Source organism: Drosophila takahashii, chromosome 2R (assembly GCF_030179915.1).
Source record: "Drosophila takahashii strain IR98-3 E-12201 chromosome 2R, DtakHiC1v2, whole genome shotgun sequence".
Lineage (NCBI taxonomy): Eukaryota > Metazoa > Arthropoda > Insecta > Diptera > Drosophilidae > Drosophila > Drosophila takahashii.
In genome coordinates, this window is record NC_091679.1 from 40,311,219 (window position 1) to 40,324,308 (window position 13,090).

General features: G+C 37.4%; 1 protein-coding gene across 1 annotated transcript; it reads right to left on the reverse strand.

The window, feature by feature from the left end:
• Positions 1-2,813: 2,813 nt before the first annotated feature.
• Positions 2,814-4,173, reverse strand: LOC108058484 (uncharacterized). Its single transcript, XM_017143222.3, has 2 exons — positions 3,521-4,173; positions 2,814-2,994 (listed from the first exon to the last, which is right to left on the reverse strand). The coding sequence occupies exons 1-2, from the start codon at positions 4,148-4,150 to the stop codon at positions 2,896-2,898; spliced, it is 729 nt and encodes a 242-aa protein (XP_016998711.2). The 5' UTR covers positions 4,151-4,173; the 3' UTR covers positions 2,814-2,895.
• Positions 4,174-13,090: the final 8,917 nt, after the last annotated feature.

Sequence of the window (13,090 nt, forward strand, 5' to 3'; positions counted from 1 at the left end):
AATTTTCCCTTTTTCCGTAGGAATTTTTTTTTTTGATTAAAAGTGATTTTGTAATTGGATTTATACCAAAGGCTTAATTACATTGGTTAGTTTTAAAGCGATTGTCGATATATATATCTCCCAGATGCTTCTTAATTATTTTCCCACATAAAAGCTGGCATGCATCATCATTAGTGTGGAATGTAAATGCGGCAGGGCAGAAAAAAGAAACCCACAATTTGCATACTGTTCGACCTTTTGACTGGTGTTGACGGATCATTTGCACACATCACAAATAAACGAGCGTTGTTTGGAAACCAAATCACGACTCAGGGAACGACAGCGTTAATTAATTATTTCATTTCAGCATGCAAATTGCTTAAGCGATTTTTTTGTATTTATTTTTTCTTGGCTTTGCTGTTGTTTTTGCTGGTTTAATCTACTGCATACGCCCAGCGAGAAAAAAAGAGAAAAAAGCAGGACTGACAGCGTAATGAATTCAATGACACGTAGTGCTCGCGTTCCTCGATTTTCGCAGGCGAAGCCAAGAGCGAAAATTGTTTGCGCACGTAAGTATGCAACGATTTATTTCGCCCCTGTTCGCTGACAGAAGGACGAAAACAGAAGGACGACGACAGGCGGCTCACGAGCAGATAGGCAAACGTCTTTCCATTTTGACCATGGCAGTGGCAGTGAAAGCTGGCTGTTCTCAGGGTGAAGGTTCGAATAGTTTGTTACCTTTTAAGGACTTTACGGGGTTTGGAAAGTACTTAAAATTAGCTTTGTCAGTCCTAGGACAAAACTGCAAATGTGTTCCACAAAAACTTGGAGTTTCGAAATCACTTTTAAAAATGTATAAAAGTATGCAGTTTAAAAAAGGGTGGGTAATTTTATTGCACTTTTAAGTTGAAATAAATATTATTGCATACTTTTAGTCACCTTTATAAGCCCAAGCGATTAACGATTAATGTCATTAAGTAAATAAATTGTTTAAATATTTTCTTTTCATATAAAATTTAATTTTTTGAAAAAAAAATGTAAATAAAAACTTTTAATTATATAAACAGCAATAAGTAAAAATAAAAAAAAAAAAAACAAGTATAAAAATTCAAAATTTTAGAAGTATAAATGTAATTGCATTTTAAGTGCAGACAGGAACAACTTTCTGCACTATCGTGTTACACGTTTTCTTTATTTATATGTATATTCGGCTTGACCTAAGCCTCTTTAAGTCCACCACACTCCTCTGAGGACCTCAGCACCAGACAGCCCAACCGCAGCAGGCGGAATAAGTAAACAAGAGTGTGTGGGGAGAAAAACAACTTGTCGGCCTCGTTCGCCTTGGTCCTGTCAGCATATCCTTGTACCGATGCCGAGTAATTCATTAACATTTAACTTGATTGACACACGAGCCGGGGGACGCGTCCAGGTTCTACTTATATTCCCGGCTCCAAGTTCTTGGTTCCAGATTCGAGGATTTGAGTGTTTTTTTTTGTGTTCCAGTGCGAGGCACGTATTTCGGGTGGGCGGGGATCGTGGGGCGTGGCACGCACACGATTTGTTTATACAGTTATAATGCATAATGGCATCGGATTTGGCCTGCCCGGGATAGGCACGCCCACTCACACACAAAAACAGAAACCTCCAGCACTGAGGTTGTTACTTTGTTAATTTAATAAGAGGAAAGACGACAACAGGTGCTGCAGCCCCAGCCCCCGAATTTCAGCGCCGAAATGAAGTCACGTCGCAGGCATAAATCAATTGCCATGAGCAGGCATTTGTGCCGCTCAAATTGCACGATTGCATAGGTAAAGGTGGAGAGTCCTTGCCGAAGGATACGCGGAAGTTGGGGAGTTCGGGGGCGCACTCTGCCAGCTGGCAGCTCGCAAATTGAGCGCAGGCCATGAAAGTGTAACGAGTCTTAATTCGTTTGCCAAGTGCCGCCAAGCGACCTACAAATCCCGATAACCATCCGATAAGCAACTCCCGTCGATGCCTAAAATACGTTGGCAGGACTGATGGCAAATCAAATACCCAGCTGGGATTCCTAAGTGGCAGTGGAGGGCTGTCCTTAATAGGAAAGTACTTACAACTCGACGGGGATCCACAACTACAAATAGCAAATATAAAAAAAAAGATAACTCTAAATTGAATTTTAAATCCTTAGTTTTTTAAAATGTTTATAAATGTTTGTATTTCAATATTAACCAATTAATTTTTAATAATAATTTTTTTAACTGAAAAATAATTAGGACGAGACTTTTATATTTTTCAATATTTTTTCGTTTAAATATTGTCTAGAAACTATGGAATTAGTAATACATTTTTAAATTGCCAACCAGTTTTGGCTAAATAATTTTTCTCCAAATTAAATTGTTACTTTCTTTTCAGCAGGTATTAAACTCAAAGAAATAATTTCTCCTACTTAAGAATTCCCTAATTAATAATGCAAAGTTGCTTCAAGGAAATTGTAGCTAAGCTCTTTTAATAAGCTTTGACAACTTCAGGGTTTCTGGGAAATGAAAACGCGTGGGCTGAAAGGAAAATTAGGTGAAAAGCACGGTGAGTGGAATTCAGAGGGACAAAGCGAACAGAAGCGCACGAAGGACATCATGGATTGATTATCTCCAACACGAATCCTTCCTTCCTCGACACTTCCGCTGCAGTTACAAATTGATGGCAATTACAAATGGAGCGTGCTGAAAGGGAAAAGGCCGCTCTGAAAACTTTCGATGTCCTGCCGGGCACAGTGGGTGGTTATTGCGCCACCCACTTTGCAGGCAGGTGTCCACCAAATGGACAGGTGTCAACGGTGAGTGCCCCTTGCGGAGCTGTTTCCTTTCACTTGTTGCTTTATTGGGTTTACATACAATAGCGGGATACTCGAATACTCAAACTGCGAGTGGACAGGACCGCTCACCACTGGAAAATGGTCAGCATGGCGCGGAGCAGCTCCGGGATGTCCCAGCCATGTTTGCGCAGGGTGCGCAATGGTTTAACGACATCGCGCTTCTTCTGCAAAGAAGTAAAGTAACAAAGCAATTAATATGCATCATAAACATATAGCTACACTGCCGCAAATGTGTCTCTCATAAGTAGGAACACACACAAAAAAACTGAGTAAACTAATAAACGGAATTTAAGAAATTATAATGACCCTACCAAAAAAAAAAATTATCTAAAATTTTGTCAGGACAATATTTAGGTTATGGTTGAAAATTTGTAGGCCATTTTGTTCTATTGTCATTTTATTTAGTTGATGAAAAAATATTGTAAGACAAATTGAGTCTTTTATGATCTTAACAGACTGTTAAAAAAATACAAGTGCAATAGTAAGAAGACTTTAATTTAAAACCCTTAAGAAATTTCTAAAGATTTAAAATCACCTGTAAAGGTGTCTAAAAGTATGCACTAAACAAATATTTCCAGACTAAAAATATAGAGGCGCATACTTTTAGACACCTTTTCAAGAAATTTGTAAGCCCAGTAATTTTTATGGCACTCTCACTTAATATGAGGTAATAAATCGTGCTCTACTTACAATATTGGCCTTCAGAGTGGCCTGGAATGTCTTCGAGACCACTGCCGTTGTGAAATTGCCAAAATTAGTGCGGTTCGCACGAGACTCGGCGACATAATTATGGATCTCTTGATGGGGCATTATATTTAACAGATCGCCCACGAAGGTATGATGCTTCACCGCCTTGCAGTCGCAATTTCGATCCGGTTTCTGGACCGGCAGGATGATACAGTGGAATATATCCGCAACGCTTTCAATATCCGCTATATCGACATGTTCCGCTTCCAGTTCGCGAAGGACGGTTTTATAGGCAGCCGTATTCGTTAATTCTTGGTTAACCTGTGTGAAACCGGGGGTATCGTAATACCGCATGGCACGCCGGAATTTCGGATCACAATTATAGTGCACATCGATTAGTTCCCTCAGGGTATCCTGATTGATCATATCGCGAATGTGCTGGAAATTCGCACACAGACTGGCATCGTGTTCGGTTCTATTCGTATTGTTATTGTTATTATTATTATTGTTGTTATTATCCGGTGGACACCATTCTTCGGAATCTTCATACGAATCCAGGATATGGCCAAATGTATGGCAGGCAAAGATGGCCAGAATTACGGTAAGTAAAGTAAAGTTCTTCAGTTCCATCATCCTCCAGCTGGCCGAGTTTCAAGTGGACTGTTCTCGAATCTGCGGTTCGGCACCCGCTTTTATGGCCCTCTCGTCGGCGGCCGAACTAATTACATGCATTTTCTCTTTCCTCGGACACTTTGCTTATCGCTCACCAATTAACGGAATTTTTCTGAACAACTTTCTGCTTATCAGTCGGCCAGAACAACCCATGGAAGTGTTTCCCGGAATGGAATATTCTCACATACAACGCAAAATTCCCTTAAAAAACTTAAAAACATTGCTCGTGATTTGTCCTCACAAGCGCCAACACAAGAGTGAAGAGCAGAAAAAACGGTTGTTTTTAATTTTTGCACGTGTTTTCACATGTTTTTAAATGTTCATAACATTTTCTCGGCCCGTCCGATTTTAACTGCCTGTTGGAAAAGATTTCTGTGTCATCCATAACGTTTCATTGTAAAATGAGAATTTATTAAAATGCGTTTGTTTAAGAAACAAAATGTAATAATGTATTTTTAAAAATAAAAATACAATTTTAACTTAATTAATTGATTTTTAAATGTAGATGTAAAGCTATACTTCTTTTACGTACCTATTTCTGAAAATAATAACTTTTGAATTTAAGCTGCAACAAAAAAAAACAAGAGAGAACGCTATAGTCGGGTTGTTGTCCCGACTATCTAATACCCGTCACTCAGCTAAAGGGAGTGCGAACGCGGGTTGGTGTCCCGACTAATAATCGTAACTCAGCTAAAGGGAGTGCGAGGGAGATAGATATATAATTTTTGATTGCGTATAACTTTTTAATGAATGGTCCGATTTGAAAAATGTCTTCTACATTTCGATAGGTATAAATATACACAACAAAAATGCATTTATACTTCTGGGAAATCTTTAAAGATGTGGGCGCAGGACCCATTTTAAAATCGTTAGTAGGCGATTGTGGGCGTTAGAGGGGGCGTGGCGCTCGGCTAAAATAAACTTGCGCTGCGTAGGAAGCCAAAGAATATGTGTGGGAAATCTCAACCTTCTAGCTTTTGTAGTTTTGGAGATCTCAGCGTTCATACAGACGGACAGACGGACAGACGGACAGACAGACAGACAGACAGACAGACAGACAGACAGACAGACAGACAGACAGACAGACGGACAGACGGACATGGCTAGATCGACTCGGCTAGTGACCCTGATCAAGAATATATATACTTTATGGGGTCGGAAACGCTTCCTTCTAGCTGTTACATACTTTTGCACGAATCTAGTATACCCTTTTACTCTACGAGTAACGGGTATAATTAATCAGCTTTTATTAATCATAATTCAGGAGTTTATTCATTTCCATAATATTATTTTCTCTGCGAGCACTCTATTTTCCACCGTGCAAATCTAATTGGATGATATTGGGGCTTATAATTCCTGAAATTACCTTATAATCTCCATGTTGTGCGCTTCATTAATTGCTAATTATAGTGGGGGCCCCATCCCATTCATCACAGCTACAAAGGCCTTATGACTTATGCACCTGATGCTCCTCGTTTGTGTGCATATGATTATGTGAATATGGAAGAAGAGGGGGACTTTGGGGGAGTGAAAGGATAATCCACTCACTCATTAGTTCCAACTGACAAACGAAGGGAAATGGGGGGAGACAAGTTCGTCAGTGCAGGACCAACATTTATCCACAGGACCAACAACACAGTCCAGAGTGCAAATCACTTTCAGTGAGAGATCAGGAGTTGCAGGACCCAACTGTCTGAAGGGAAAGTCGTTGTTTGGTGAGGGGTTTCTGGGTATTCAGCCTTTCACTTGATTCATGGCCTTCTGCTTCTGTTTGTCCAACATTTCAGGGGAAATTCAGTTTCTGTCCAAGCTCCAGTGAGATTTTACAGCACTTTTTCGGGGTTCAATGGGCTGAATGAATTTTTGCAAATTCAAACTGGAATTCATAATACAAAAAAAATCCTTTGTTATAATAATATTAATAATCATGCGCATCGTTGCACACATTTATCTTTCCACAATTGTCATATAGGGTCCTATAGATATCTCTTCCGCTTTCATGACAAACAAATGTAGCAAATATTTGCCAACCAATGAAGCGGAAATAGTTTTTCGCTTTGTTCTCATGTTTACGCCTCTTTTTTGTAATACTCGAACTCAATTGCAAATTTAGAAACATGAGAAAAATACGAATGGCAGACAAATTTCCTAAACAAGAAAGAAATAGAAGGAAAATCACAAAAAAACTGTTTCAATTTTTCTTTACTTAAACTTCCCTCCACTTAAGCTTAATCGGCGATTTATTTCAGTGGATAAAATAGTTCGCAGAGCAAGTATAAAATTCGATTTAGTAGTCGGCAGCTTAAATGAAGCAAATAAACTGCATGCTGGGTGAAAACTTTTTGCCGAAAGGTGGAGTTCAGAAATACTTATAAAGCGACCAACTTTTTGGGGGAGTTTCACATGGCAGATGGCAGATATTTCATTCGTATCTCAACTATTTGGTTTGCAATTTAATTGCGGTTTTTCCGACTTTGATTGCTGATGCTGTGCGTTGTTATTTAATTAACTTTGGCGGCTAATAAATTGTCATTACCAAAGGAAACCGCATTGCATATAAGGCCACTTTTTAGCCTGAATTTCCTGCAAAGGACATTTGTGAACCACACGTCCGTGCGACAAGGCCGCAAAGTTGCTCACATTTGGCCAACCATTCCCATTTCCCCCGATAATTTACTCAATTAGAGCTGAACTTGAAGGCTTTGCGGCATTTACGAGAATCGCTTTATTATTGCACTTAAGAGCGCTCCAAATTCTGATGTTGTGGTGGTGACACAAGCACACACACACGTTCCATCCACACAGACAGCTAATTTAGTTAGCTGATAAAACTAAACTGAGCTGATCATCTTATGTACCATATAGTATGTATAATATAGTATAGAATGGTAAGGAAGGATGAAGGGCTCTGGAGCGAAAGTTGAACAGCTAACTTACTTCGATAAACAGGCTTAATTAGCGGCCAAAGCTGAAAGCCAACAAACTGCCAACTGGAGCTGGCACTAGGCGCATTATTTCCCATTTCCCAGGACCCAACTAACACACACACACTCACTCACCCTGCCACGCACACAAATACATTTAAAGCCACTGGCAGCAGGGCTAAAAACACAATCAAATATTTTACAGTGGTCGAAACTCAAACAGAGGGCTGAACTTTCTCACTGGGATTAGAAACAGAAAAGTAGGAAAAATATTATAATAAAACATATAAAACATCATTTGAGTTTTGAATTCACTTTTAAAGGTCTCTGAAGGTATGCAACAAAATAGTTTAAATGTATCTATTATGTTCTATTAAGTGATTTATGTAGCTTGCCCAATAATATTGCAGAATATCTTACAAATTTATGAGAAGAATTTATCTAGATTTATTTTTAACGTAAATAGTATCTACAATACTTTACATACGATTTTAAAAAAAGCTGCCCAAGTACTCATAAAATTGTGAATCTTTAATTATTACTCATACGCAATGTGGCCCTCATACTTGATTTTTTTGGTTTGGCCTTTAATTTAATTTTAAATTTAACACATATTTTTTAGAATAACAGTGCAATTAGTTTCTTTATTTAATTTACTTAGTTTACTGAGCTACTTGCCCCACTGTAAACATGCGGTTGCCGAAGAGCTTCGTCGACTGTCCGGCTTAATTATGTGCAAGCAACAATGATATTTATATTATCAGCCAGTCAATGTCAAACGTCAGCACCGCCCACTGACCAGCAGATGGAGTCCTTCGTGCCCAGGCCCAATCCTCCGTTGCCCACTCACAGGATTAACATTAAGTCCGAAGACAAAGACGTCGGCCAAGGTACCAGGATATTATTTGGGGTTGAGATGGGCTCTTTGTGGAGCTTTTAATAGCTCCTCCATGTTCACCAATACGCCGCACAGCTCTACGGGCCATAACCCGAAATTATATTCATGCACACATGGCTCCCCAGAGGCAAAGTAAGAAAGCGAGTTGAAATGCTGGCCCCCAAAAATAAATGCAGATTCATGGCTGCCCAGTCAGCAGACAAATGATGTGCGGCGCAAAATCAGCGAACTCGAAAATTCCAAGAGGCCTCCATTGAATGTCCTTGGCCCTTAAAAAGTTAAAGAGTACACACACAAGAAATTTATTCGGATAAATATTAAAAATAGAATATGAACTGGTTTCATGCATTTATTTTAATATGCAAAAATTTAAAACTAAGGTAGGAATTTTATTTGTTTCTTTTGAAAAATATTTTGAATATAAAATCCTGAAAACTTCTGTAAGTAATCCATCAAAGCTATCGATTATTTTTTTGGTGTACATTTCACACAATGGAAAAGTGTTGGCATCACACAGTACCAGAAAAATGGCTCACACTCATGGTGCCAGAGTGACATCTCACAATTTCTATGACAGCTCACCGAATGGTGGAGAAATAATATGGTGGAAATAGACAAAGAGCACGGAAATTATCCCGATTTTATTCGGCAATCAATTGATACTCTTTCGAAAATACACATTTCACTAATTGGACAACCGCAAAATCAACAGGCAGAATCTATATAAATGCATACGCATATCTGACCAATTAAACATAATTCAATTTGCAAATTTCACTCTTGGAAATCTGTACTCGACAATGTGATTTGGCTTCATTTTATAATTAAGTTTAAAATTATTGTGCAAAAGTATTTCTGTTATAGCATGCATTGAATATTTATTTGTTATTCTACACTATTTTTTATTTAACTTTATTACGTTTAGTAAAAATTCCTGGATCCAAAAAACACAGGAAACTTGTATACAAATTAAAAAAAGAGCAATAATTGAATTTTTCGTTCAATAATGAAATTTTTTCCATAAAACATACAATCATGTATCCTACGCTAGAAAATATTTTATATTTTTCTTTCCGTTTTCTTGTTAGCCCGAAATTCAAGCTGCTATGCTAATGATTTCAGGGTATAGATAGAGCATAGATATGGGAAAAGCAAAAAAATATGGAAAAACAAAACCAAGCTGGAGTTTGTCTAGACAAATTGTGTCCTTAAGCCCTATGCCTGATGCCACCCACACGGCCACAAAATGCGAGATGGGGATCCTGGGATCCTAGGGGTTGTGGGGGCTGTACATTTATATGCGTGCCGTGGCTTTATCTCTTTAATGGCTGCCATATTTGCTTGGCGCGCTTTCTCCTTTCAGCCAAGCTACCTGAAACTCCAAATTGGCAACATGAGTTGGCAACAACATCATCTGTGTGGGGCAAAAAGTAATTTGCAGGCAAATTATGATAAATAGACTTGTGACTAACCCGCGACCGTCGCACCCAACTCAATTTAAGCTAGGAAAATTCCCAAAAAGAAAACAGGAACTCCATTTGGTAAATTATCTTTCATTATTTATGGAATCCTAAGACTACCGCAGCCAAATACTCTTCTTCGATTGAAATTTTGTACTTTGCGGATTTGTGGCAAATTTATGACCAAACAATTGCATTTGAATTGCACTTTTGTGGCACTTATTAAATTAAGTAGTATTGAAATTTTTTTTTTATGTGACCCCATGGTTGAGCTTTTTCGCCATAAATAACTCTGGGGGAATTTTAAGTTGGAGAATAGTTTTTTCGGGGTAATACGTTTAGAGACCGAAGACATTGGCCGGGCAGCTCAATTAAAATGACACTAAATTGCATTTGGATTGCCTTGTCGTGCCTCGGTCTAAGCTATATACCCACTCCATCCCCAAGCTACTTTCTTTCCCTCGGCTGGGATTGCCTTTTGCACAAACACCACTGAAAAATAAAGTGTATTATGTATGATAATGTAAACATGATTTAATATTTATAGATTCTTGAGAGACTAGTGTTATTTGTTTCTACATAAAAGGATATCTATAAATAACCATACCATTTTTAAGATTTAATCAAGGTTTTAATAAAGTACCTGTTTTTCAGGTCAACTTTTTTTACTACGTAGTACAAAAATTTAAACATTTTAAAGAGCTTATTTCTAATCCCTTTTTTACATAATTTAAAAAATTTTTCAAAACCATTTTGAAGGATGAAAAATAATATATTTTTGTATTACTAAGATAATATAGTTTTGTCCTCTTACAAAAATAATTACCAAGTCTTATATTTCAGGCTTGACACAAATAAAAACATGCCAGGATCAAATCGATATGTGTGTGAAAAATTTCTGGTACTTATACGCATATTGTTTTTACCATACCATGTTAAATAATATAATTTTGCCGATTTCTCTCTCTCGGAGATTCACTGACTTTAGCTAAGGAATAACCCAGTTATTCAAATGAAAAATATTAAAAAATCGTTCTTTAAAAATACATATGTAAATCTTTCATTTTTGTTCAGTGAACTTGAGCGAGAGCAAAAGAAACAGCAGCTGTCTATGCATTCGGGATTTGAGCTTGGGACGTAGACGAGGACACTCCACTCAAACGACTTGCCCGCAGCGCCATCATCTTCAGCCCCAGAAGCTTCGTATCCCCATCTTCGCCAGCGCTCGTCCTTCGTCCTTCGCTCTCGTTCTGGCATCCTGCATCCTGCGTGTCTGTGCATTCGCCGCTGTGGTATTTTCCATGTCGCTGCATTGCTTTCAGCATCTGGCTGGCGACCAACTTTCAAGTCAGCCCGACATCTTGGCATTTAAGGAATTTCCAGGAATAAATTCGCCTTGTCTGTTTGCCTTTAACACTGGCTGTAAGTCCCTGGAATTGCCATTCGCTATTGGCAATTGGTTTCCTGCTTTCCTGTTAGCTTAATTAATTGACAACATGACATTCACCCTTTTTTTTGCTGGCAAATGCTTCATACTACTTTGTGTGCTCAAATTCAAGCGGAATTTAATTTAGCAAATATACGTAGAGAACGGAAACAAAACAAATTTCCTCCGGAAAAGCACTTTGATTTCGAGTGCTGAAAATTCGATTTGGGGTTATCTTGATCCGCAATTGCTAAACAAAATAAGCGATAATGCGAATAATGTTGTGGGGAAAATCAATTTGTTGGGACTCGGCGACAATTGTGGCTGAATAAATTGTTAATGCCAAAATACACAGGAAGTAAGAAATATTTAAAAATCATTTTAAAACTTAAGTGAAAAGAGATTGTCCGAAATTTAAATTATCTAAACTTTATTTATTAAATTTCAATCACTCTCACACAATTTTCTGCCATTTTTATTGGCATTTAAATCTTAAAAATAAAATAATAAATTAAATGTTTTTATTTTAATATTATTTATTAATAATTTATATCATTTCATAATTTTTTAATGTATTTACTGTAAATGTTTAAAATAGCTAAGCCATAAATTAAATAAAAGCGTGATTAAAATTATTTTAAAATTCAGTTTCTCCACTCGAATTAAATATGCTTGTTTTACCCGTGTTCAAGTGCTTAAATGCCGCATGCACATGATGTATGTGCTGTGCAGGTCAGTGGAAGTTCAGCTCTGAATCTCTAACAATGCCAACTAGTTGCCACTCACACAGATACTCACCCACACTGTCGCAATGGGCGCCATTGCGCCATAAAGTATGCATCAGAAAAGCGTGAACGTACTGAGGCCCCGAGCCGAGGAGCTTGATAAATATTCAAAATTCGATGGCAGCGGATATGCAGGATGCAGGATGAAAGGACGAAGGAACAAAGGGGAGCGCACACACCTCACACACAGATACAGATACAAATACAGACACACACAGTCCCACAAACGCTCCTTCGTTTGCATACTTGATTTGTGTGTATGTGCGACAGTGCTGCCATTTTGTCCTTTTTCCGGACAGATCTGTCCTTTTTTTAACGGCTTTATCCGGAAAAAATTTCAAACATCCCCTATCCGGAAATCTGTCCTTTTTTCAAAAATAAGGTTTTGAGTGTTATTTTTGCTAGTCGAAAGTGTATAAACCTGTTTTTATATGCTAAAATGTCTTTCTAACCATCATTTTTATAGTTCGGCTCTTAAAAAATAATTTTTTTTTACAAATTATTAAAGAGACGTAAAGCAGTCGATGGATTTTCTTTATGGTACAATTTTTTCTGTAGCAAAAAAAAGAGGAAAACACTTTAAAAATTTCTCAATTTTTACTCTCTTCTTTTTTGTCAGAAAAAAATTTCAACGACTCTTATTCGGGTTTGACGCAGATTAAATTTTTTTGTATTACCAATATAGTTACTTGAAATGCTTTTATTATTTTAATAATTTTAGATTATTACGTATACGCACAAAAATTTACCATGGTAAAATGATCAAACAAAGAAGGTTGTGAGTCGGGAGCAGTAGATCATTACATAATTGAATTTTATTTAAAATCCATTTATACTAAGTAAATATATAACCCATTGGTAAAAACAGAAAAATGGAGGCGCATTTACTTTTGTCCTTTTTTTTGTCCTTTTTTTTTAATTTTTTGTCCTTTTTTTCCCTGTTTTTTGTGGCTTATCTGTCCTGTTTTTCAAGCTAAGCGATGGCAGCACTGATGTGCGAGCAATTTATGTGGCATTGAGAACTTTAGTAGATTTGACATTCTAACGCTTGCCGACAAAATATATGTATATATATGTATGGATAGGGTCGTAAATATGCCAGCAGGACGTGTAATTCGATTTATATGCATGGTCCATATAAAAATATGGCTCTCTGCTGCTTTCCCGCCCCTTTGAAATCGGCAATTGACGCCTAACTAACTGCATATGTATGTGCGGAATTAAAAACAAACATAAATCTGCATTTATAAATTGGGATCAAATTGTCAACGGTTAGTAAGTCGGGGACTTAAAAATACATGCAGTGGATCGAAAAAAAATGTACATATATAGATAATAGATTGGATATGCCAAAAATACACTTCGAATAATGTAGTTTAGAAAATAAGGCAATTAGAAATTCTGGATT

Bases quoted from the DNA above. Each gene is read 5' to 3' on its own strand.
- LOC108058484 (XM_017143222.3), bottom strand. From the start codon at position 4,150: ATGATGGAACTGAAGAACTTTACTTTACTTACCGTAATTCTGGCCATC. The intron at 2,995-3,520 runs GTAAGTAGAGCA...ACTTCTTTGCAG, and splicing joins CCACTCTGAAGGCCAATATT to AAGAAGCGCGATGTCGTTAA.